At 43.7% G+C, this 26,095-nt stretch overlaps 2 protein-coding genes across 8 annotated transcripts; one reads left to right on the top strand and one right to left on the bottom strand.

The window, feature by feature from the left end:
* Positions 1–80: 80 nt before the first annotated feature.
* TAF7L (TATA-box binding protein associated factor 7 like) lies at positions 81–18,048 on the bottom strand. 6 transcript variants are annotated; one of them, XM_079962466.1, is made up of 13 exons: positions 17,913–17,978; positions 14,364–14,432; positions 13,385–13,458; positions 12,506–12,584; positions 10,796–10,929; positions 10,050–10,203; positions 9,666–9,724; positions 6,801–6,873; positions 5,822–5,938; positions 2,513–2,692; positions 2,251–2,363; positions 1,086–1,193; positions 81–801 (listed from the first exon to the last, which is right to left on the bottom strand). In XM_079962466.1, the coding sequence occupies exons 2-13, from the start codon at positions 14,374–14,376 to the stop codon at positions 757–759; spliced, it is 1,149 nt and encodes a 382-aa protein (XP_079818592.1). In that variant the 5' UTR covers positions 14,377–14,432; positions 17,913–17,978; the 3' UTR covers positions 81–756. The 6 variants fall into 6 exon arrangements, with proteins under 6 accessions (XP_079818592.1, XP_079818590.1, XP_079818591.1 ...); XM_079962464.1 differs by lacking the exon at positions 13,385–13,458 and having other exon boundaries at positions 17,913–18,048; XM_079962465.1 differs by lacking the exon at positions 13,385–13,458 and having other exon boundaries at positions 10,796–10,926; positions 17,913–18,048.
* Positions 17,932–24,168, top strand: LOC307208083 (magnesium transporter NIPA2-like; the record flags this gene model as incomplete). Of its 2 annotated transcripts, none has more annotated exons than XM_079962467.1 (6): positions 17,932–18,084; positions 20,589–20,736; positions 20,904–20,960; positions 21,380–21,470; positions 21,574–21,734; positions 22,268–24,168. In XM_079962467.1, the coding sequence occupies 6 exons, from the start codon at positions 17,932–17,934 to the stop codon at positions 22,903–22,905; spliced, it is 1,248 nt and encodes a 415-aa protein (XP_079818593.1). In that variant the 3' UTR covers positions 22,906–24,168. The 2 variants fall into 2 exon arrangements, with proteins under 2 accessions (XP_079818593.1, XP_079818594.1); XM_079962468.1 differs by lacking the exon at positions 17,932–18,084 and adding an exon at positions 18,101–18,340.
* Positions 24,169–26,095: the final 1,927 nt, after the last annotated feature.

Genomic DNA, 26,095 nt, shown 5'->3' with positions numbered 1-26,095 from the left:
CTATTCCTCTGGAGGGAGAAAGCTGGGATTAGCTTGTGTATCCAACCATCTTGGGGAAACTGTCCACATTACAAAAAATATGAGATCAATAAACATACATTTTTATTTGCTGTTATTTTGTAGGTAAACCTCTTACAGACAACACATGTCAGTACATGAAGGATGGGAACAGTGGTGTTTTCCTTCTCACAAGTCGCTTCTGCACTGTGCCCTAAAAACTCTCTTCCAGGAAAGAAATAATTTCACACTACTCTTAGGAGCATAAGCGGCTTTTTTAAAATAAAAAATAAAAATGAGAAGGTTGCATGCTGGCTCAGCATAAAGTAAAATAATTAAATTATTTTTTAAAATTATATTAAAAAATCATTATTTCTATGCAGCTCATCTGGCTGAGTTGCCCCAGCCACTCTGGGTGGCTTCTAGCAAATTGTAATAAATTTTAAGGACCAAGACTGTAATTAAGACTTTTCTATCTTCATCAGGAGACGGACCATGTGTGTGTGCTCGAGGGAACCAGTGTCTTCCCCTCAAGTGATGGTATTTTCTGTCCACATTGTCTGGTCCATTAGCTGCAAAACACCAGTCCGTTGGGCAAATAAAACATCAAAAACTGACAGGGATCTGCTTCCCAGCCATAGAACCAACTCCGTCTAACACTGGTGAATTAAAAAGGGTCCCCCCCCCCAAAAGGCAGGCAGTCTCTGGAGCTTTTCGGTTGGCATCACATCTGTACGGCTTGGTGTGTCAAAGCCGGACTCACTTTTCCATAAGGGCTTCTAGCTGCTCTTGAAGAGAGGCCAGCTGAAGAGAAACAGAATGCAGAGAGACAAAATATGGTTAAGAGCTCTTAAGCCACACTGCAGAGCACTTGCGGACAGTTCAGCTACTGGCAAGCATTTCACACTGTATCTTACCAGAGAGCACAGCATAATTTTTTTTCAAATGACAAAAAGCTTTTCAAGTTCACAGTTGGGAAAATATGGTTCATTATCACATGGGGGAAAGACTTTAGCATTGCTTGTGGATTCACAATGCAGCTTGATTAACTGTACTGCCCCATTTGTCAGCCTTACAGACCACCTTACCTGCTGCTTCTCTAGCTCTTCCTGCTGTTTGAATTCATCCAGCACAGCTTGGAGGCGGGTCTGGAAAACAAGATGGGCAGGAAATGTGGCTGTTGCTCCTGTACTTTTCTAACAAAAGAACACAACACATATAGGTTTTCTTTTTCAAAGGGCAGTTTCATGCGCACAGCTGGGTCTTCAGCCTGCACTGACCTCCCACACAGACCAACCACAAAAAAGGCAACTGTGGCAAAATCGCAGGTTGTGCTGCTGCATAACCCAAGAGTGTGGATTTTCTCAAGCCACGGGTTAAGATGAAAACAGCACAGGGCTGTATTACTCTCCTTAAAACTTGGTTACCTATTCAGGTTCTTTCTCAAATTATTGTCTAGGAAGTAAGCCCTGATATACTAGGGTTATCTACCTGCTCCCCAAGACGAATCTGCTTTCTATGAGGTCAGTTTGTTGACCATCCTGTGTTCCTTTAGCCATGGATCTCCATGTTGATGGACTACAACGTCTATCATCCCCGACAATTACTTAAGTGGAGATTATGGGAAGTGTAGTCAGACAATACCTGGAGACTCAAGGCTGAAGAATGCTGACATTCTAGTTCAGTACTGTCTACTGCAGGGGTGCGTAAATATCATGCCAGGGGGTCAAATGTTACCCTCCAGGCTGCTCTATTTGGCCCACGGGAATCTTCCCAAGCCACACCACTAAGAAGCCCTACTTCACAACCTCCCTTGCATGCTACCGTCTGGCTGGAATGCGTTCTTGAACTCTGCTACTGCCTCCTAGTTGCTTGCATGGAAGACAGTGATGGACGTATACTGCACAAAAGTAAATCTGACATTTATTGTGCTACTCACCCCCCAGAAGTCTGCCCATCTGGGAATGTGACATGTGGTCTGAAAAGATTGCCCATCTCTGGTCTACCCCAACTGGCAGTGGTTCTCCAGAGTCTCAGACAGAGACTCACCAACTGCAACCTAATTTATTTTTTAACTGGATATTCAGGGAATGAGCCTGGGACTTTCTGCAAATCATATACTCTACTACCGTAGGGACTATTGTCTCTGCTGAACGAGATTCCTATTAGCTATAAACACCTGCCAAACTCAGCTGAGCTGAGCAGGCTTCTATTAGACTTTCTCTAGAGAAGGGGTGGTGATGCTGAATTCACCTTGAGGGCTAGGTTCTCTACTTTCATGATGAGATCTTCTTGGCGCTTTCTGCGGTCCTGGGTCTCCTGCAACTTGTCTTTCAGGTTGTCAATCTGCTTCTGGATTCCCATGGCTGGAAGACAGAGCAGAAAACTTAGCACTTCCAGAAACAAGTCAAACAATCCTCAGCACATTCTGGCACAAGCCGAGTAAGGTCCTGATTCAAGATGACCACCCCATCTACTGTACAGCCTCCCTCCCTGGGGGCCTCAGGCATCATACCTATCTGGTTGGACCCTTCATTTTCTTGCTGTTGCCCATCTGATTCATTCAGCTTGCACTGCAGTCTCCTCGCTAAGTCTTCTTCTGTGTCCATGATGTTCAGGTCATCCCTCTCCTCCTCATCACTGCTGGTACTGCTGACATCCTTAAACATCTCCCGGAGCTCAGCATGTTCTATTGCTTTGAAGCAACAAGGAAAAAGGGAAGTTTACAATATGCACAGTAAAAATTATCCTAGAAAACTGTTGCTAACCTTTTGGTTAGCATGGTAACAAATAGCCTTCTTGACGCTGTTTTAATTTAAAGACCTCCAGCTTCCTTGCCAGGCCAGGTTAAATTCTTCTCTAGCCCACTGGGTCAGAAAACTGTACCCAAAAGCTACTATCTATGTATTTTGTACTTAGCCATCTGCATGAAAGCATCTAGAAATATAAGCATCAGCAAGCTGGAATATGAATACAGGCAACTACCTTATACTAGGTCAGATTATTTGCTCATTTAGCTCAGGACTGTCCACTTTGAAAGGCAGTGTCTCTCTAGGAACTCAAGCAGAAAGGGGTCCTTCTCATCACTTGGTTCCCAATAATTTTAACTGGAGGTTATTATTATTATTTATTGAATTTATATACTGACACGGGTGGTGCTGTGGTCTAAACCACTGAGCCTAGGGCTTGCCAATCGGAAGGTCAGCGGTTCGAATCCCCGCGATGGGGTGAGCTCCCGTTTCTCGGTCCCAGCTCCTGCCAACCTAGCAGTTCGAAAGCACATCAAAGTGCAAGTAGATAAATAGGTACAGCTCTGACAGGAAGGTAAATGGTGTTTCCGTGCGCTGCTCTGGTTTCGCCAGAAGCAGCTTAGTCATGCTGGCGACATGACCCGGAAAAACTGTCTGTGGACAAACGCCGGCTCCCTCGGCCAGTAAAGCGAGATGAGCGCCGCAACCCCAGAGTCGTTCACAACTGGATTTAACTGTCAGGGGTCCTTTACCTTTACCTACACCCAGGGGTCTCAGGGCAGTTCACAGAATAAAACCAAGATATAAAACCACAAAATACCTATTAAGGTATCAGGGACTGAACCTTCAAACTCTGGCATACAAGGTAAGATGATCTTTTTTTAAAAAAAAAAAAATATATATTATTTTTAAAGCTTACAAAAAAGAAAGGAGAAAAAAGACAAGAGAAAGAAAGCAAAAAAGAGAAAAAACAATACAATACAATATACAGTATAAACAATACAAAACACAACCTTAACACATTAAACTAAACACAATAAGCTAAACAAAACAAAATCAATTTAAAAGCATACATCATACCTTTTCCATACTCTATCTTTCATTCCCTTGTTTCATCGACCTCCTCTCACCTCCCTTTTTGTATTCCACTTCTATTAATTGTTTCAGCAATTCCTTTCCATCTTTCTCTATTTTCTATCATATAAATGTCTTAACATATTTTTAATCTTATTTCCATTAAAACTAGTATACTTATTTAAGCTTAACTCCTTATAACATTTCTACTAAGGCCATAAAATTTCATTCCAACATTTTTCTATCACTCATTAATTTTACAATATTTCTATATATAGACTTTAAATTTTCCAATCGTCTTCCACCATCTCCTCTCCCCGGTCTCGGACTCTGCCAGTCACTTCCGTCAACTCCATACAGTCCATCAACCTGGAGATCTTATGTCCGAGGCTCTTAACTCTTTTCCAAGTCCCTTCTGCAGGTCTTCTTCATATTCTTTGATGCTATAGAGCAGATCTCGAGGAAACTCCGACCTAACAATACTTTTATTCCTTCTCGACAGGTCAGCCAAATTTCCATAGTTAAAGCTAAAATCCATAAAGTATTTCAGGACATGTTTCAAGATTCCTCCAAATCCAAAGGCCCCCAGAACTCCAGTCTCCTCCTGACCCAAGTCCATGTCCCAAAAGTCAGTTAATCCCTGCATGGAGGAATCTTTCCAGCTTTCCTTCTCCAGTCCAGGCCGGGCTCCGATCCTCAAAATCTGGCTTTTTCTAGATTCAATCATAAAAGGGCTCAACTTATAGTCCTCAATTTGCTTCTGTAAGGCTGAGGCTCCCACTTGTATTGCTTTAGGTTCGACAACAACAACTTTCTCCTTCTCCTTCTCCACATTTTGTTCTGCTAAAGTAGATTCCTGTAGCAAATCCTGAATAATTTCTGTATTGGTGCTCACTTTTTGTCCCAAATTAATCACTTTTTGTCCCAAGTTATCAATTTTAGTAGTCATAACATCCGTCTTCTTGGGAAGCTGTTCCAACGAATAGCTTATCTTACATAATGCAGTCACAAAGGCTTCTCCTGTCGACATTCTTAAATGGTCCAAGGTCAATCCCTGATTCTCACAGTTCTTATCCTGCAGCTGGAGATTCCCCAGCTCCACTCTTGTAACAGTTTCAAAAGCTCCCTCTAGAGGGAAACAGTCTCCACTTGTATCAATCCTTTCAAGCACAGTTCCAAAAGTAAAGTTAGTTTCAATTTTCAGTTACTTTTCCTCCTTTTTAAACGCAGAAGAGGGCAATGGAAACAATATATTTCTCTTATTTAACTAACTGTCAACATACGTTTTATTCACAGTCAATGAACTCTCCCAAAACGTAAATCTACTGGCAGCCCGTTTCCAGGTTCAGAGCAGTGGTAATTTAATTTTTATCACTCTCTCCTGCAGGCTTACACGATCCAAAATTTCCCCCCTTTTCTGCTTCCAAGGGGGGTTTAATGATTTTAATCGATGGAAGTTTAATCCTTTACATAAGGCTTTCCAAGACCTTAGCTTGCAGCTTCTTTGCTTCAATCTATTTACAAAAGGGGAAGGCGGACTTCCTGTTTGAAACCTTCCCGTTTCGATACCAAATTAAGACGTTTGTAAATCCAATTTTCCGTTCTACTCACGGGTAGTTGTTTAGAATCAAATTGTCCACAGGAAAAAGTCAGCGCTCTCCGGCAACAGCAATGTGGCTTCCCTCCGTGAAAAAAGCAGTCAATTCGAAGCACCGCACCACTCACCCCACGTCGCTCCGGATCCCCAAAACTGGGTTTCCCCACGAGCAGGGGAGACACAAAGGGTGCCAGCCGAATCCCACGTTCACAAGCTTCTCCCGCCTGTGATTTTAGTGGGTCCCCGCCTTCGCCGTGGCGGTCAGACCCTGATTTCCACGGAGCAAATTCCTCCCAATCGGAGGAACTCCGCCATTGCCGGAGGCGCCAACCTGGAAGTCCCCAAGGTAAGATAATCTACAGCTCTTCCTTTAAGTTGGGGAGCTACTGAAGTTTGACAATACCTGCAGTACCATGGCTTGGTTTGTGTCCAGACAGTCCAGGAGAAGAAATATCCAAGCTTGTGAGTGAACCATGGTTGTCAGGGTCTTTTGTTTCATCTTCGGCAATGACCTCCCAGCCTTAGAACAGGTACAGAAGAGTCAAGGAAAAACCAGTTCAGTAGGGAGGCATCCTTTAGAAAAATGGAATCTGCGCTGGTAAATTGATGCTACAGCAATATTCTTCAGATGATTAGAAAACACTCTCCAGCTTTCCACTGAAGCACATTAATTGATGTCTACACCTGTTCCTTTTTTGCATACACTGCTTTCCTGAATAGGTATGGTACAACGCAGTGGTGGCTGGTACCCACTGGAACTAGTGGGGCAGAAGGTAGGGAGACGAACAGTAGGTACAACCAGAGACAAGGATAGGTGGAGCCAATAACTCTGGTTCTGTTCCCACCCTCCTCCTTGCTGAGTTTTACAAGGGCAATACTGAGACTGAGAAAGAGGAAGCTGACAAGCAATTCCACTTTTCAGACTGGAGGAAAATAGCAAGGCAAGCAGATGTGGCCAGCTGAGGGCAGACTGAGGACAGTTAGCAAGGAAGTGCCCAAGGTGCCCTAATGGACTAGCCTCTGTAAGTGCCATAAATCCCAAGAAAGATGCCGCCAGGATATGTCTGCTCACATTCAGTCAGATGCAAGCAGACTCTTCCACTCTGGGTCTTTGCCATACACAGAAATCTACTTGCATCCATACAAATGCAAAAAAGAACAACAGCCACCACCAGCTGGCCTAACCAGAGCAACATGCAGAAAGTCACAAGTGTGGGGGATGAGAGGAGACACACAATGCATGTGAGGACAAGCATGCAATGCTTGCTGGGGTCAAGATTGTGGGATACCTCTGCCCCCAAACATACATTCAGCACTTCTGTATTCAGGCAAGGATGGCAAACTGGTCTACATAAAGAGCAAACACTATAAAGAAAGGATACGGACTCCGACAGCTTCAGCATCTGTGCTCAGCAGCCGCTTCACTTCCTTTTCCACATCTGGAGACTCAATGTACTGGGCCAGAGAGGAAGAAAGAAAGAAAAACAATTACGCACCCACAAGTTGGTTGTGCCTCAGCCCAAAGTGTCATTCCTACTGGATGCCACAGGCACAACTGCAACCTTTCCACCTCCATTTTCAAAGGCATTCCTGAGCCATCCTGTAAGATTCCTGCAATTATTCCAAGCAAGTCACAACTTCTTCTCCAAAGGCCTTCAAATGGAGATGGGTGGAAAGGAGACTGTGGTCTACCATCAGACCAGGGAGGACAATTTATGGCATATCACTTAGTGCTTCCTGATCGCTCAGATTCTCACAAAGAATGCTGGATAAGTCAGACCTTGGTCTGTTCCAGCAAGGAACTTCTTACGGTTTTCAGATCTGCATATTCAGGATCATTTGGCACATTTTAGCACATAGCCTTCCCCATCACAGTGGGAGCCTCCACTCTCTCTTGAAACTCCCATCATCCCTGACCATTGGTAACCTGGGCTGGCAAGGATGGGAGTACAAGTTCAAAACATCTGGAGGGCACTGGGTTGGGGGAAGCTGCCTTAAAATATTCTATGCTCTCTTATTTTATACACTGAAAAACATAAATCAGTGAATCATGGGAATTCCACTTGAAAAACAGCAACAACAAAACAGACCACAGAAGAATGGTCAATCTGGGTTGGGGGAAGCTGCCTTAAAATATTCTATGCTCTCTTATTTTATACACTGAAAAACATAAATCAGTGAATCATGGGAATTCCACTTGAAAAACAGCAACAACAAAACAGACCACAGAAGAATGGTCAATCTGGGTTGGGGGAAGCTGCCTTAAAATATTCTATGCTCTCTTATTTTATACACTGAAAAACATAAATCAGTGAATCATGGGAATTCCACTTGAAAAACAGCAACAACAAAACAGACCACAGAAGAATGGTCAATCTGGGTTGGGGGAAGCTGCCTTAAAATATTCTATGCTCTCTTATTTTATACACTGAAAAACATAAATCAGTGAATCATGGGAATTCCACTTGAAAAACAGCAACAACAAAACAGACCACAGAAGAATGGTCAATCTGGGTTGGGGGAAGCTGCCTTAAAATATTCTATGCTCTCTTATTTTATACACTGAAAAACATAAATCAGTGAATCATGGGAATTCCACTTGAAAAACAGCAACAACAAAACAGACCACAGAAGAATGGTCAATCTGGGTTGGGGGAAGCTGCCTTAAAATATTCTATGCTCTCTTATTTTATACACTGAAAAACATAAATCAGTGAATCATGGGAATTCCACTTGAAAAACAGCAACAACAAAACAGACCACAGAAGAATGGTCAATCTGGGTTGGGGGAAGCTGCCTTAAAATATTCTATGCTCTCTTATTTTATACACTGAAAAACATAAATCAGTGAATCATGGGAATTCCACTTGAAAAACAGCAACAACAAAACAGACCACAGAAGAATGGTCAATCTGGGTTGGGGGAAGCTGCCTTAAAATATTCTATGCTCTCTTATTTTATACACTGAAAAACATAAATCAGTGAATCATGGGAATTCCACTTGAAAAACAGCAACAACAAAACAGACCACAGAAGAATGGTCAATCTGGGTTGGGGGAAGCTGCCTTAAAATATTCTATGCTCTCTTATTTTATACACTGAAAAACATAAATCAGTGAATCATGGGAATTCCACTTGAAAAACAGCAACAACAAAACAGACCACAGAAGAATGGTCAATCTGGGTTGGGGGAAGCTGCCTTAAAATATTCTATGCTCTCTTATTTTATACACTGAAAAACATAAATCAGTGAATCATGGGAATTCCACTTGAAAAACAGCAACAACAAAACAGACCACAGAAGAATGGTCAATCTGGGTTGGGGGAAGCTGCCTTAAAATATTCTATGCTCTCTTATTTTATACACTGAAAAACATAAATCAGTGAATCATGGGAATTCCACTTGAAAAACAGCAACAACAAAACAGACCACAGAAGAATGGTCAATCTGGGTTGGGGGAAGCTGCCTTAAAATATTCTATGCTCTCTTATTTTATACACTGAAAAACATAAATCAGTGAATCATGGGAATTCCACTTGAAAAACAGCAACAACAAAACAGACCACAGAAGAATGGTCAATCTGGGTTGGGGGAAGCTGCCTTAAAATATTCTATGCTCTCTTATTTTATACACTGAAAAACATAAATCAGTGAATCATGGGAATTCCACTTGAAAAACAGCAACAACAAAACAGACCACAGAAGAATGGTCAATCTGTTCCTGCTGACTAGATTACTACATTTTGTCAGTCAAGGACATGTGATTTCTCTGTTTGTTTTTGTTTTGTTTGTTTTTTTAAGAATCCAGAATGATCTATAGCGGGATTTTTCCTATAAGAAAGAATGTTTGAAGCAATGTGCATCTTTTGAAACTGTGGCTACTACTCATGAAGGCTATATATTACCTCCAGCATCAGACACATACCTGATTCTGAATACCAGGTGCTAGGAATCATAAATGAAAACAGGCTATTGAGCTCAGGTCCTTCTTATGGGTTTAATCAACTATAGCAAGCTATCAAATATACATTCATTGAAAGTTCTAGATGGAGACACAACTGTGCTGGTGACCCTCTGTTGTTGTCTTTCTTGTCAATGTAGCAATGAAATCATGCCAGACTGGTGAACATTTATCTGATCTGGTGGAACTTTTAGCCTGCTTCAGTTTGCACTGTGGTTGGCTTTCTGCCACAGCATGTGTGAGCAACAATTCAAAGCTAACACCAAACAAGGAGATGCAACTCACCTTCTTCTTGGCTGTCTTCCTGAACCGCCTCTTCCTCACATTCTTCAGTGGGAGAGTAACTGGAACATCACAGCAAATTAATTACATGGGGCAAAAGGGAGAGCTGAAGGGCATTGTGACTTACTAAGGGAAAATGGATCTCTCCTTGAGCAGTGAGCTAGGCAGCAAAGATGAGAACAGCCAATGGCAGATCCCCAATTTGGAAGAAACCAAATCGATTTGGAAGAAACCAAGAGGGTGAGGGTGAATCTTGGTCGTATTGTACTGGCAAACAATACTCCAACTCCTTGAGGATCAATGGAAGGGACTTTTCTGGAGGTAGAGTGGGAAGCGGGCACAAAGTCAAGTAAGGAAGGTGAAATGAAATATAGTTATTCTACTCACTGCCATGATTCCAGAGGAACTTCTTCTCTCTGTCTTTGTCTTTCTTCTTATTGGCTTTGACATCGGTACTTGAAGGAGTTTTAGCATCAGTAGTTGCTGGAGCTGGCTCTTCCTGAGTAGGGTATAGTTCACCATCCACAGTGCACACAAGCATCTAAATCCCCAAAAAGTGTTATATGCAAGGTCAGTGTCAGGGATTCACACTGCTGGGTACCTGAAGGCTCTAATAACATTCATATTACTATTATGCTGGTAATATTAAACTTTATTATCACACATTTTTGCACATTATTCTTATTTATGGCTATGGATGTAGCCATCTGAAGTTTCAGTATGGTATAGGTTTTGTTTAATATTTGTACCTTCCTATTATTTTGGTATTTGAATTCTTGAACTCATGGAGATAAGGGCCCCATCGAGATCATTGTGCCTGAAGGCTGACCAAAATCTGAAGCCAGCACTGGTTGGATATGAAAGCACTGGGGAGAAGAAGAGACTACCAACCATTTTGCCACCAACAGTATTTGGCACAAGCCTCTCTAAGACAGTTCAATTTTCTTGCTTTGGGAGAACAGCCAACTGTAAGGAATTTCTCACACTCAAAATTGGGTGTAGATGTTTTACATCGTGGAAGATCCATAAAGAGCTTCTAGCATGGAAATGAGAGTGGGGCAAAATTGAGACTGTGTACAAGACACAGGGAGGACAGAGGAAGTCTGATATCCAGACCATGAGACAATACTTACTTGGCAAATATCTGCTGTCTTATAGAAAGTCTTCTTATCGATTGTTTTTAAACTCTCTGTGATACAAGGCAAGTCCACCAGCTTGGCGGCTAATGGGGCCCGGTCTACTCGCACAATCCCATGGCGGCCATCTGCTGCAGAGAGGAAAGTAGGCTTGCACTTGAAGATTCGTGGTATCTTATTAGCAATTCAAAACACAGTTCTGGCATGTTTAACATGTATGCATGTGTGCTACTTTAGAAGAACCCTGCTGGATCAGACCAAAGGCATATCTAGCTCAGTTTCCTATTTGCCTCAATGGCCACCCTGAGGACATGAGAGCAATAATCTCCTGCTTGTGTTCCTCATCAACTGGTATTCAGAAGCATACTGCTTCTGATATTGGAGGCAATGTAGCCATCAGAACTAGCAGCCACCAGTAGCCATGAATTTGTCCAATTCCCTTTTAAAGTCATCCTAGCTGCTGGCTGTCACTACATCTTGGGGTAGCAAATTACACAGTAACTATAAACAATTAACTACAAATTATGTGAAGAAGTTGTTCCTTTTGTCTGTCCTCTCAACATTTGGCTCCACTGGATGCCAAATTCTATGAGAGAGTGAGAAAAACTTCTCTGTGTCCGCATCATTTTATACAGGCATCCTCACACTAACAAGGGGGTTGCTTCCAGGCCCCTGCACACATAAGTGAAATCGTATAAAGCGTGGCGCACCCTCTAAACTCCCTCTCATACCAAAAATACTGTATCAAAAAATATGCACAACTAGAATTGACATTCTGGGGTCAGCTGGAGGCTGTGTGGGAAAGAGGCTGCTGCTCCTGTGCTACCCCACATGTCGGCTGTTAGACAAGGAGGCTAAGCAGCCAGAACAAAGCCCCACTGTGCTTCCGGTCTCTTCGGGGCTTCCTCTGCCCTCACTGGCATCGTCTTCAGGCTCTATAGAGCGTCTCCTCGTGAGCCAGCTCCCTCCTGCCATTTCTAGGTTTGGATTGAATTATTTAATTATTTTCCAGTCACGCATGAGTCGATCACACATAAGTTGGAGGACACCTATACATCTCAATCATGTTTTCCTTTATAACAAAAAAAATAATACTGGCATACTGTGCAGAACTTTGATTACTGCAACATTCAGTGATAACTTGCAAATGTGAATGGGTTATCATTAAAATAATGCTCATGTAACCTCAAACACATAAGTCACCTACTGAACAGCCAATCAAATCAAGTGATATTCATGCATGTGGAAACCAACATTACAGGTGGGAACGTGGATTAGATATATTATCTTCCTGAAGGATTAGAAAGAACGTGGATCTTTCTGATGTATAGAAAGGAGAAAAGACCAGCTGTACTACCCCCGTTTACAAAAAACTAATTCAACTTTTCCACTGTTTTTAGAGAGTGTGGAGGCATCAGTGGCAGAACAATCCCTCTCCCTCCCCAGCAATTTCATGTAGCCCCACCCAATAGCTTCCTAATGACTGGGCGTTCCAAACTGCAGGACCTGATGAATAGCTTAAGGTAATAAATGTGTAACAACAAAAGTCAAGTGTTCTAGCTGATTAAGTTTTACTCAGACTAGACTCACTGAAATTAATAGGCCAAAGTTAGCCATGTCCATTCATTTCAGTGGGTCTACTCTGAGCAGGACTAGCACTGGATACAACTCCCATGAAGTAAGAACTCATTGACCTGGTCCTCTTACCATGCAATTCTATGGTGAGCCTGTCCTTCAAGTTGACACTTCCAGACTGCACTGCCCTCCGCACAGTAGAAGCATGTTCCTGAAAAGGCAGAGTTTACAATAGAGTCATACCTCAAGTTGCGTTTGCTTCACGTTGCGTTTTTTCAGGTTACGAATGCGGCAAACCAGGACGTGTTTACTTCCGGGTTCGCTGCTTCACGCATGTGCAGGAGCAATCTGTGCGCTTCACGCATGCGCAGGAGCGCTCTATTGCATCACATGCAGGCACAGAAGCGGCAGTCTAACGGACTTTTCAGGGTGCAAACAGCACCCTGGAACGGATTGGGTCCGTAAGTAGAGGTACTGTCAGCATTTTCATCCCTCCCTTTGCAAGGATCACTGGATCATGTTTGTTTTATTTTCTGTCTAAAGGAGGGGGAGGAAGCTACTCTTCTAGACTTCCATCCCTAGCACTATGTGTCTTTTTCTTTGACCTGTCTAGAGACAAGATGGCAGTATGAGAGAGCTGTTTCTCTCGTACATGTTTGTTATGTTCCTTTGTTTGTTTAATTAGAAGAAATAAATTAGGTATGCAACAAAACCTCCACAGCTTTGCTTCTGTTACTCTGCTGCGTTTCAGGTGCTCACGTGAGCAAATGTGAGTCCACTGCACCAGGACTTATTCCTCGGGAATGCTGTGTTGATGTTCCTACGTTCCTGTGATCGGAAGGTCAGAGAAGGTGCTCCTGACACCCAGCCCATGCAGGCGCTGAAGACGTGGGCCGAACATGGGTGTACAGAAAGGTCCCACTGTACCAACCCATATTCATGCCTCCAGCAATAGAATCAGGAAGCAAGCACAGAGCACTTTGAGGCTACTTACTGCAAAGGGTCTCTTACCGGAGGCAGTCTCAGTATAAACTGGCTCTCCAATTCATGGGGAGCATCATCTTTGTTCTTGCTCATCTTTTGTTCTTGTGTTTCAGGGAACAAGAAAAGAGAAAGCATTGTTACCTGTTGGCCTAAAAGTAGCTTCTCTCAACCTTTGTTATCCAACCTGCTGTGTTGCTAATAGCCTCAAAGCAGCACTACACCCAAATGCATTCTGCTCAGAAGCACCTTATTTGAAGGAACTAGAGAACTTGCACCACACATGAAAAGCATATTTTGGACAATAAAGCCACAGATGCAACTGGCAGCTTAAGAAATAAAAGGCAAGATGGTAAAAGCAGAAAGGTTTGCCCACATAGCCACTACGGTCTCCATAATTTACTCTGAGCCGCAGTTTCAGTCATACGACAGGGCAAACTCAACAGCTTTAAGATAAAGAGCAGAATCAAGCTAGCAAAGCTTCTCTCTTCTTCCCCACCCCATACTCTGAAAAAGTCATTCTTAGCTCTTTCAAATAAGGTGTGATCAGCAGTGTAGAAAATCAGATTTGATCACAGACAATACACACAAGATCAAAGGAATGCAGGAATCATACAGTACAGTATAAGATTACTGTTTGAAGCATAAGGAGAATGCAGCCGTTGGGAGTAAAGATCCTGCCATTTATGAAGCACTGGGTGCTGACTGGGTGGCAAGTAAAAGTGGAGATTCCCTGTCACTGAACTAGTGACAGTAAAACCTTATATAAAGTTGGCAATGGATGCCACATGTGTAAAAGGCTACAGATTTCACTGTCTCAAAACACAGCAGCTCATCAACATTTTTGCTCCAGTCCGCCCCCTCCATTCCCCTAATCACACTCCAAAGGCTTGCAGTCCTCTTTTGGATAATTTCAGAAAGGCAGGAGTAATATTTGCATTTAGATCCTTCTTCTAGAAAGAACTACAGAGTCAACACCAGAGTATCATAAAAGAAACAAATGCATTACTTGTAGATGCCATCTCTCCTCTTCTTGCTTCACGCAAACGTTTATAAAAACTTGTACCATTCAAAAAAACTAAACATAAATGCAGAAAACAACAGTTAAAAAAAAGAAAAGAAAAATGTCTGTAGATCAAACAATGCCTGCTACTAAAGTGAGATTAAATACATCAAATTGCTGTTTCTCTGTCCCCATGAATGAGATTCTATAACAATAACAATAATAATAATTCCCTTAATAATAATAATAATAATAATTCCCTTGAACTCTTCCCCTGAACTCTTCCCCATCCCACATAACCTCTCTCTCTATAGCTGAGGATCAGCTAATCTGCAGGCAATAATTTGTTTACCTATAGCAAGGGTAGCCCAACATGGTTCTTTCCAGGTATTGAAGACTACAATTCCCAGCATCCCTGACCATTGCCATCTGTCTAGGTTGGATTAGAATTGAATGTGGTGTCATCCAGATGTTATGGACTTCAAATTCCCAGACAGCATGATAATGGGCAAGGGTGATGGAGTTGTTATCTTAAAATATCTGGATGGCACTATGGTTGCCATACTTACCATAGAAGAGTTTGGAGAAGAAGAGTTTGGATTTGATATCCCGCCTTTCACTCCCTTTAAGGAGTCTCAAAGCGGCTAACATTCCCTTCCTCCCCCACAACAAACACTCTGTGAGGTGAGTGGGGCTGAGAGACTTCAAAGAATGTGACTGGCCCAAGGTAGTATATTTTCTTTTAATTGTCAAATAATTCTGTGTACACTGCGGCAGCCTTTTGCTATGTGGAATAAAACTGACTGACTGAGTGGCCCAAGGTCATCCAGCAGCTGCATGTGGAGGAGCAGAGACGCGAACCCGGTTCCCCAGATAACGAGACTACCGCTCTTAACCACTACACCATACTGGCAAAAAAGGCAAAAAAGTTCAGAAAACAGATTATCCTCAGCTTTTTTAGTGGTTACCAGTATGAAACTTTCATACGCTGACTCCAAAATGAAGCATTTTTTAAGGACCATAGATAGGGCACAACCAAAGAAGTAATGGCATGTATGTTGAATAATAGTTAGTATTAGTATTTTGAAGAATAATTGGAACATTCAAAGCACTTAGTATGCAGTATCTTACTGCAACAACTCTGCAAAGTCAGTCATTCTCCTTACACATCAGGTGAGCGAAGGGGCTGAGGCTGATTAAGCATCTGGATTGTGGTTCAGTCTCTGAGCCATTACACAATAACTGCTTTTTTGTGTGGAAAGAATGCTTTGCAAGACTATCCAATGGCTATATCAGAGATGAATTAAATCAGGATAGCTGGAAACCATATTATTTTAAACTGGGGAGGGGAAACAGACTTTACTTGAATGAAGACGTCATTGACTACTACAGGTACAAGACCAAATCCTTGCATTGTGTATGGATCTGGTTGAATAATGTCTTATACAAAATCAGATGATCAAACCATCTAGATCACTGGTCTTCAACTGGCGGGTTGGGACCCACTAGTGAATTCCTGCGTTTTCCAAGGTGGGTCACAACAGGAGCATTACCACCATGCAAATATATGGTAAAAAATAAGAAATGGGTCCCCAGATGCAAATTTGGATTGAAGGTGGGCCCTGGGCCTGAAAAGGCTGAAGATACCTGATCTAGACCAAAGCTGCTACCCTAAGTGTTAGTTTTCCATGCTGATACAGGAAATGCCAGAGGCTGGACTGGGGACCTTCTCCATACAAAGCATGGAGCTTTCCCCATCAAAGCTGATTTAAAATTGCGCCCAATTTAAGTGTATTAAAATGTATCATTTAACCACCTTACTTACACATACAACAGGGCATTTAAATGATACTAAAAGCTACCAACTTGGGATGGCTTTAAGAAAGAATTGGTCCCATTTTGCATGAATTTATCTTATCAGTGGCAACTAGTCACAATGTTTACATTCTTCCTCCACTGTCAGAGCCAATAGGCCTCTAAATACCAACTGCATGAAATCAGAAGTGAGGGGAGTGCTGTTGCATTCAGGTCCTGCTTGCAGATTTCCCCACAGGCATCTGCTACTGAGAACAGGATGGAGGATTAGATGGGCTTTTGGTCTGTTGCAGAAAGTCTCTTTTAAGTTCTTTGTTTTATTTTTTTTAATTAGTACACAAACTCTGCTTCAATTTATATTGTGTGAAACCCACAAGCAGGACCCAAGCATGAGAGCACATCTCCCCTCCTGCAGTTTCCAGCAACTGGCATTCTGAAGCAATACCGCCTCTGGTTTTGGAGATTATCAAGCACTGCCATCATGGCTAGCACCCATGAATAGTCATGTCCTCCATGAGTTTGTCTAATCCTCTTTTAAAGCCATCCAGTTTGGTGGCCATTTCAGCCTCCTGTAGAAGTGAGTACCATGGCTTAACCATGCACCACACGTTCTGAAGAAGAAGAAGAGGAGTTTGGATTTGATATCCCGCCTTTCACTCCCTCCTTTCCCTTCCTCCCCCACAACAAACACTCTGTGAAGTGAGTGGGGCTGAGAGACTTCAAAGAAGTGTGACTAGCCCAAGATGGCCTAGCAGCTGTATGTGGAGGAGCGGAGATGCGAACCCGGTCCCCCAGATTACAAGACTACCGCTCTTAACCACTACACCACACTGGTTCTGCTGGGTGGGGGGGGAAACTCTCAAATGCGGAAGCAACAGGTGTGGATAATCAAGGAAGAGTTCTGAGTTGGGGAAGAGATAGAAAGGAAGGAGAACTGTTGCAGGGTTGGGGAATTTCTTTCCAATGCTTTCTTGGGGGTGCCATTTAGGGTTGGGGCCATCCACGAAACTAAGGTGGTGCGGCAGAGAATAACTGTGGGTTTGGAGAAAAAGAGCAACTCTTGGGGGGGGGGGGTCCTTTCCTACACCTCCTTGGCAGGAGGCTGCCTGGGGCTCGGGGCCACTGCAAAGTGGGGGAAGGAAGAATTCCGAGCTGCAAGAAAGGAAAGGGGGGGGCCTGGGTTGTGGGGGCTGCTTTAGTGCTGGGATATCTCTTTCCATATGTTCTTGAAGGTGCTCATAAGGGTTATGGGGGGCGTTGAAGCAGACAGGGGATAGCAGTGGGCCTGGAGAAGAGTAAAGAACGAGTCTTGGGGTGCTGTTTAGGGTGCAGTCTCCCAGACTCTCCGTGTGTCCCTATTTTCAAAGGGCAGCCCTCTGACTGTCCTCTCGGGGGGCGCCTCGCCCATCCCACCCCCCATCCTGGTTTCTGGATCTGAGCCCAGAATTTCCCATATCATCATTATGGGATAGGGGGCCGCTCCTATTTTCATCGGAGGTGATGTTGTGAGGGTATGGGGGAGCCCTGAAGGTGGTTTTTTTCCCCCTTTGGGGGTGAGATAGCGCGGAGAGAGAGAAAGTGGGAAAGTCCCGAGAAATAAAAGGAAGGGTCTAGGGAGAGATCTGGGGCCGGCGGAGGCCTCGGTGAGCTGGGCTTGGGAGCAGCAGTGCTCAGGTGAGGCCTGTCCCCCCCCCGGGGGGCGCCTCGCCCACCCCCACCCCCACCTCCCCAGTCACTCACCGGCAGCCTGCAGCCCAGTATGCCAAAGGTGGCCAGCCCTGCTCCGCCCCGGAACCAACGGAAGCGGAACAGGCGGCCACGGGGCGGAGGAGGAAGCAGAGAGAGGAAGGGACGCCGCGGGAGGCCTGCCGGCAGCTGCTCCAGACAGGGAAGAGAGCGGCGGCAGCAACAGGTACCGGCGCGCCCCACCCCACCCGCCGCCCTTAGACAGGCCTCGACCTCCCTGCTCGCCTCAGGCCTAGGGGGGGCCCTCGCTCTCAGGGGAACCGCGGAAAGCTTCCTTTCAAAAATCCGGATTAATAAATCCGAAGTGGCCTTGGTCTCTTATAATCTTACTTTACCTGTAATCCACCACCCCTAAAAAAAATCAGGGACGGGTGTTACTTGGCTGGGGAAAGCGAAGGGGAGTGTCTGCTTTTCCGCCCAAAGTAAGCCCCTTTAATGTTTGGTTTGTGCTTGGCGGGGGTGCGCGTGTATCTAAAGTAAAATTTGCCGCCTATTTACTCCGGAGCTTTCAAGGCAGCCTACAAAACAGCTAAGAGTATATAGGTATATGGAGACTTACTGCCATTTTGTATTATTTGTGTTTAATTGCAAATACGCAGGTTGAGTTTGCTGCTCCAGGCAACCTGTTTATTGAACATTCATCCTGGTTGGTTTGTGGAGATGTTGTTTAATGTCCAGTTATTTCCCCCGCCCCCCTCCCATGTTTCCAGTGAATTTATATCCCAAAAGTCCCAGGCTTGGGGTTTTTTGTTTTAAGTGGGTGCCAAACCAACTTTTAATTGTGCAACTCAAATTTTTTAATATGCATTTGACGCAACTCCAGATCTCCAGAGAGTCACAGCCAACACCCAGAATTCTGCTAGCTTACAAACGCCCAAAAGTCAGCTGAGTCTTGGTCTCAAGCACAGACACCAAAGTATTACAACATCACCTCGAAGGGAGAGGGGGATAAAAAATATAGGCCCTTTTTCAGGTACAGTGGTGGCTCTGGATGCCAGTGGGATCCATTCCGGAGCCCCATTCGCATCCTGAGTAGAACGTAACACGCAACTGCGCGGGTTGCGTTTTGCCGCTTCCGCGCATGCGCATGACGTCATTTTGAGCGTCTGCACATTTGCGAGTGGCGGAACCCGGAAGTAACGTGCTCCGTTACTTCTGGGTCGCTGCGTAGTGCAACCCGAAAATACTTAACCTGAAGCTACTTCAACCTGAGTTATGGCTGTATTCACTTGCCATTCAAAAGACTTATGGAAGATCATTAGCAAGTAGTTCCCACAACACCTGTAGTACAAGAGAGGTAAATAGTCCCTATAAGGTTCCATATCCTTCCCATGCCAGATATGGTGGGAGTGCAAGCTCTCCATGTTTCTTGTATCGTCTGCTTTTGGTTTGAGATACTATAAGATTTTGGCCTGTTTTTTCCTTGGGGGGCATTTCTGCAGCTTGTGTAAGAGAAATTCCCAGTTCCTTACAACTCTGTCTTGTGAGTACCATCCCTGGACTAGATTTGGGTTACTTTGTCCCGTCCGTATATTTGAGGGCTTTGTTTGAAAGAAACTCGGAACGTGGTAATTAGCCTCAAAATAGTTTTAGATAACCTCAAGGAGTTTTGGATGGCTTCAGCAGGATTTCAGAGGGGCTTTAGAAGAGCCTCAAAGGAAGGGAGGATGTTTAAAACGCTGTCTGGTGACTCCTGGAGTCCTTAGCTGGCTGGGATATACAGTGGTACCTCGGGTTACATATGCTTCAGGTTACAGACTCCGCTAACACAGAAATAGTGCTTCAGGTTAAGAACTTTGCTTCAGGATGAGAACAGAAATCGTGCTCCGACGGCGCGGCAGCAGCAGGAGGCCCCATTAGCTAAAGTGGTGCTTCAGGTTAAGAACAGTTTCAGATTAAGTACAGACCTCCAGAACGAATTAAGTACTTAACCCGAGGTACCACTGTAAGCTTGTTTTCTGGGAGTGTGTCTTTTCCCCCGTGTTTTTAAAAGCTCCTACTCACTCTGCTGGAGCTCACAGGAGACTTGCTTCAGGCACCATCTTCTTTCTCCCCCCACCCCATAAGGTTATGATTATACCAGTGTACCCCAAGAGTATTTGAGGCCTGGAGAAAAAAATCCCTTTTTCCTTCTGTCAAAAGTAGCAAAGGGAGGCTAGTTACAGATAGGTAGCCGTGTTGGTCTGCCATAGTCAAAACAAAATAAAAAAAATCCTTCCAGTAGCACCTTAAAGACCAACTAAGTTAGTTCTTGGTATGAGCTTTCGTGTGCATGCACACTTCTTCAGATACAAGTGTATCTGAAGAAGTGTGCATGCACACGAAAGCTCATACCAAGAACTAACTTAGTTGGTCTTTAAGGTGCTACTGGAAGGAATTTTTTTATTTTGTTTTGACAAAGGGAGGCTAGTTATGCTTACCCTATTAGTGAACATTGGGCCACTTCACAGAAAAATCACTTCTACTTAAAGGACATTGTGTCCATTGGAAGCATGTAGGTAGAACATGAGTTGCTTGTGTGACAGAATACTTATTTAGTGAACTTTTCATAGGACGTAACCTGCCAGTGTTGCATTACTGTATTTTAGGCTTCCTGCTATTGCAGATTCAACATGGCTGTTCTTCTGGAACAGACATTTACACTCTGATCTTTCTCTCTCAAAACTTGAGGTGATTGAAATGGAGAATTCAATGGGACGTTACGACTTCTACATCGGACTGGGCCTGGCTCTCAGCTCTAGCCTGTTCATTGGAGGAAGTTTTATCCTAAAGAAGAAGGGACTTCTCAAGCTAAGTAGCAGAGGTGCTGTCAGAGCAGGTAATGATATTGAATAGGAGCTCACAGAGTTACCATGACATCTGCTGTGGATGGGAAAAATCCCAGAAACCAGGCTGTCCATGCTTCTTAAGAGTTTGAAAAAGTTTTCCAGGCCAGCTTCTGTTTTCATTTAAACTTCACCTTTGGTTTCTTTTCTCTCTTCACAGGTCTAGGGGGTCATGCATATCTGAAGGAATGGATGTGGTGGGCAGGGCTGCTAACTAGTAAGTACTTCCATGCAAGATTTTACCATCTTCACCTACATTTCAACAACTTGAATTATTCCCTTTGCCTTCTTACATGACCTCCAATAGCTCCCAATGAGTTCCTTGGTATAAGGAGCTTTATAATAAAGCAGCCTTGCAAATTAAACCACCAGAGTGGCTGGGGCATCTACAGATGGATGGGGTACAACATCATCATCATCATCATTATTACTATGATTTAAAATCATTACTAGCCTGCCTAATAACCTAGTCATTTGTAGATTACTGATAGGAAGTGGAGGGGATAATGTTGAATTAAGAAGACTTCTCTTGCTGGTCACCTGATTTTCTCACCCACCATGAGGGTAAAAAAGGAAGACGGAATTTGCTCTTTGTTAACCTTTTTTTTTGCCAATGGCAAACTGCTTCTCTTGCAGTGGGAATTGGAGAAGTTGCCAACTTTGCTGCATATGCTTTTGCCCCTGCAACACTGGTCACTCCTCTAGGAGCGCTAAGTGTTTTAGTCAGGTAAGTACGACATGATCAGATGTTTCCCAATCCCTAAGCCCTTTTCTGGAAATAAAGATGCCAGTCTCAGGTCCTTTCTCAACACAGTTGTATCTTCCTATAGTGCAGTTTTAGCCTCCTACTTCCTGAACGAGCACCTGAACATCCATGGGAAGATCGGCTGTATCCTTAGCATTTTAGGCTCCACTGTGATGGTCATCCATGCCCCACAGGAGGAAGAGGTCTCCAGCCTGGAGTCAATGGCGGAGAAACTAAAGGATCCAGGTATTAACTGCCTCTCTTCATTTACCTATTGTATGTACGCCAACAGAATACCATTGTGGGTGAGGGGGACTTGACAGAAATTGAGTGCTTTCCTTAATTTCATTGAATGAAAACTCATATTGATAATCAATAACCTGTGAGTCAATAATTTTTATAGGATCTATTTTATTCTTTATTCCCCCACCGATGACATTTAGTTGGCTTTGAACCATAACAGTATCATAAGAATTCTAAAGCACACTGTGCACTGAAAAACTGTACAAGCAACTGAAGGAGGAAGGTCTTGGTTCTAGTCAAACCCAGTGCAAAAAAAAATTATAAGCTGGGGGCTATGTGTCTTATCCTTTGAGCCACTGTCTAAGCTCTGCTGCTTATACTTTTTCCTCTATGTATTTTACTCACCAGATTCTACTAATTGAATCTAGCTTGTGCACTCATGGATCTGAACAAAACTGTCTACATCCTGCAGAAATACGCTACACCTAAAAGATTCATATTGTCCTTAACAATTTCTCCTCTCTCCTCCTCCACAGGATTTATAGTGTTTGCTGTGTGCATGCTGGTGAGTTCAGCTCTTCTCATCTTTGTGGCTGGGCCTCGCTATGGACATAGCAACGTCTTAGTGTATGTTTTGATCTGCTCTGCCATTGGTTCGCTCTCTGTCTCATCTGCGAAAGGCTTAGGTATTGCCCTGAAAGAACTGTTTGCTGGGAAGCCTGTCTGGAAGGAACCGTTGAGCTATTTGCTTTTTATTTGCCTTGTGATCTCCATCACCATCCAGATCAACTACCTAAACAAGGCCTTGGATATCTTCAACACATCTGTAGTCACCCCCATCTATTACGTCCTCTTCACTACAGCAGTTATGACTTGCTCTGCCATTCTGTTCAAGGAGTGGCAGCATCTGGTTCTCATGCACATCATTGGCACCATCAGTGGCTTCCTCACCATTGTCCTTGGCATCTTCCTACTGCATTCTTTCAGAGACATCCCCTTCACTGCAGACCTGCTGCCTCTTTTCCTGAAGGATAACCAAACAAATGTGCGAGCCGCTTCTTGGAGAAAGGGGGACAAGCATCAGTCCTGTCTTCACCAGCCCCTTTTGGACTCTGAGGACACCCACAAAGAGGGGACAGAGAAAGTAGAGGAGCAATATGGCCAAAGTTTATGAAAGCTAGCACATTATACATAGCCTTTTGGCTTAAAAAAAGATATATCCCAATCCATTTTCCATGTTCCAAAGAGCTTCTTAAGACTGCTGCTGTTTTCCACTAGAAAAGTTGAATCAGATTCTAATAAGCAACACTGAACTATTTGAAATGCGAGTCCTTTCACTGGTAACATACTTGAACCAAATTAGAGACCCAATCAGGTCAAGCTAGATCTCAGCAAGTGGCAGCCCTAGAGCTGAACTTGCTGTCGCCTGCATTCCTTCCTGTGCATCCAGAAGTGATGTGAAGGACAAGAAGGAAAACCAGAGACAAAAATATGTGCACCTGAGGGGTTTTGGACCAGCCCCGACACAAAAAACAAGTTTCAAAAGTAATGGGTGATGTGGCATTGGTAAGGAGGGTGTGAATTGCTCAGGGGGTGTTGCAGAGTAAGCAGAAGCAAAATACTTCAGTCTTCTAGTCAGAGGGAGGAATGCACAGCAGAATTCCACTTTCTCTTGCAATCTGCTGAAGGTAATTCAAACCTCGGGGAATGGGAGTAGAAAAATATGTGTATGACCAAGAGGACTAGTATGTGGACAAACAAGAGTGTGCAAGAGAGAGGAGGGTTTCTCCCTGTGTTTTCTTCCTCTGGGTCATTTTAAAGAGCACAGATTAAGGGAGGACACATGAGAACGCAAGGACAAGCCGGCATGGACAGCAGACCACTTGGGTTATGGAGAAGCTTGGCTCTATCGTGTAAAGTGCCCCACTGATAAGGATATAAGCAGTGAGTTCAGCTCTTGGATGAGCTCTATATTGGTGTACTTCAGAATGAGAATGCACAGAAGTTCTGTAAAACGTAACTGTTTTAACTCAGTATGCAAGTCTCTCTCATGAGAATGCAGCAGCTACTCTGTTTACATGCCTGATCTTAATAACAGTGCTCTACCACTTTCTGAATGTAAGGACAGTGCATTTAAAGTGACTTAAAAATTAACTTCTCTTTAAAGTATTATCAGGGGTTGCCAACCTTCTACTTCTCTTGGGTACATTTGCAAACCAGAGAACCTGTTGTAAGACACACACAAGCACATATTCTGTTGGCTATGATAGAATGTTTATTTCTCATTTCAGTGGGGGGAGAGGAGAACAAGAGGGCACTGGTTGTCAGGGAAGCCCAGTGCCACAGGGGCTGTGTTGATGATCACTTAATGTTGATGATGTATTAAGGTTGACAGTTAATTTATTTCAAATAAATGTTACTTTTCTTTGTACTGCCATTAACAGTGTTGCAGAGTTCATAGCATTTTTAAAAAACAACAACCCTAAACTTTCTCTTTTAAAAAAACAAAACTTATTTGGACTTCTTGCTAGCTGAATGTTACCAATTCAGTTCAATTCAACCTTTTAGCCATTTCCAGCCTTCACCCATGGTGGCTTTTCAAGCAAGCCGTTCTCTTGGTGAAAACGGCTGAAAATGGTGAATTTCCAAATCACACTCTGGCCCTTCATCCATGCTTGTAAACCTGAATCATTTGGAGCCATTTGTTTTTAAATCAGTTTTCCTACCCAGTACATTGTTTCTGATGGCTCACTACAATCTTTGATGTTGCTGCTGCACAACAGAATTGGCTCAGATATGTTTTAATTCCTTCACACTGTGAGGAGGATCACAGGACCCATAAAGGCAGTCACACAAACAGGCTGCCTACAAGCCTCGAGGTGATATCCAGCATAGTCATACTCGCAAAATAAATCCATCAAAACAGTAGATTTAAGTAAAAGCAGCAATCGTTTTAAAAAGTAAAGGGACCCCTGACAATTAGGTCTAGTTGTGACCGACTCTGGAGTTGCAGCACTCATCTCGCTTTATTGGCTGAGGGAGCTGGCGTACAGCTTCCGGGTCATGTGGCCAGCATGACTAAGCCGCTTCTGGCAAACCAGAGCAGCGCACGGAAACGCCGTTTACCTTCCCGCCGGAGCAGTACCTATTTATCTACTTGCACTTTGACCTGCTTTCGACCTGCTATGTTGGCTGGAGCAGGGACCGAGCAACGGGAGCTCACCCCGTCGCGGGGATTCAAACCGTCGACCTTCTGATCGGCAAGTCCTAGGCTCTGTGGTTTAATGCAACAATCATTTTAGGTGCGCCCAATTAAAGTGCAATCACTGACACACAGGTCCTTTGGGACCCAGAGGTCAGAACGGGGGGGTAGGGTGTGCTTAGGCACCAATGCTCAAGGGAACCAGGGATGGAACCCCTATGCAAAATGGTCCCCACCTGTAGTTTAAGCCTGTTAATTTCAGTAGGTTTACTTGGAGCATGTCTTAACACTGGATATCCCCTTAGTTTCTAACATCTGAAGGCAGCAGCTTATGCATTGCCTACTTTCCATTTTCTTTTAAAAATAATGGCGTGCCCCCTTTATCCTTAACTGTTAGGTGAGCCCTGTAGTTCCACTGTAAGTCCTCCCAATCACCCTGGCAAAAGTTACAGCCCTTTCACTCAGAATGTTGCCTGGGCTCATAATTTCTGTATACCTACAATACTGCAGAATTCTAAGAGTTTGGGGCTGAGAATTCACAAGAACTCTGGCGGTGACCTTTAAGTAAACTACTATGGGTCCCAGGACATGTTCTGCAGCATGTGAGGCTACCGCATTGCAAAAGTTAGCAGGTCTGGCTCTGACCAGTGCCTGGATGGATGACTATCTGGGAACCCCATGTATGTAGTCTTCAGTTCTACATTAGAAGGCAGGCAGGCTAAAAATGTAAAAATAATAACAGACCCCTCCATTGTCAAATACAATGGTGAAGAACCAGGAATTGATCTGAAGGTGTCCTGTTTTTTGAAGAACAAATATACTGTAACCCTTGTAACTGAAGGTTTAAGTCCTATAAAAAACTATAGTTCTTTGAAAAATCACAAAGGAATTAATTTCCTTCTACCGATCCTTATGACTCTGTAGATAGGGAAGGATCAACCTTAGACAAGCTGCCTTCTTGGCCTTGATTCTCCCATCCAAATATGAGTAAAGCAATCCATCTTACAGGAATATTATTGGTATGAACAAGATGTGGCCTGGACAAGTAATCAGACCAGCTCAAATATATTAGGACAGTAATTTTTTTTTGGGGGGGGGCAGAATACAGCCAAGAACCAACATCTGCTGCACATCCACACACCATACATAAAGCATTGCCCAG

The sequence above is a fragment of the Podarcis cretensis genome (genome assembly GCF_951804945.1).
Source record: "Podarcis cretensis genome assembly, chromosome: Z".
Taxonomy (NCBI): Eukaryota; Metazoa; Chordata; class Lepidosauria; order Squamata; family Lacertidae; genus Podarcis; species Podarcis cretensis.
The sequence above is the reverse complement of the archived record's forward strand: the minus strand, read 5'-3'. Positions and strand labels throughout refer to the sequence as shown.

Bases quoted from the DNA above. Each gene is read 5' to 3' on its own strand.
- TAF7L (XM_079962466.1), bottom strand. The intron at 9,725-10,049 runs GTGAGTAGAATA...GTGATGTTCCAG, and splicing joins GTTCCTCTGGAATCATGGCA to TTACTCTCCCACTGAAGAAT. The intron at 6,874-9,665 runs GTGAGTTGCATC...TCTCTGGCCCAG, and splicing joins GGAAGACAGCCAAGAAGAAG to TACATTGAGTCTCCAGATGT.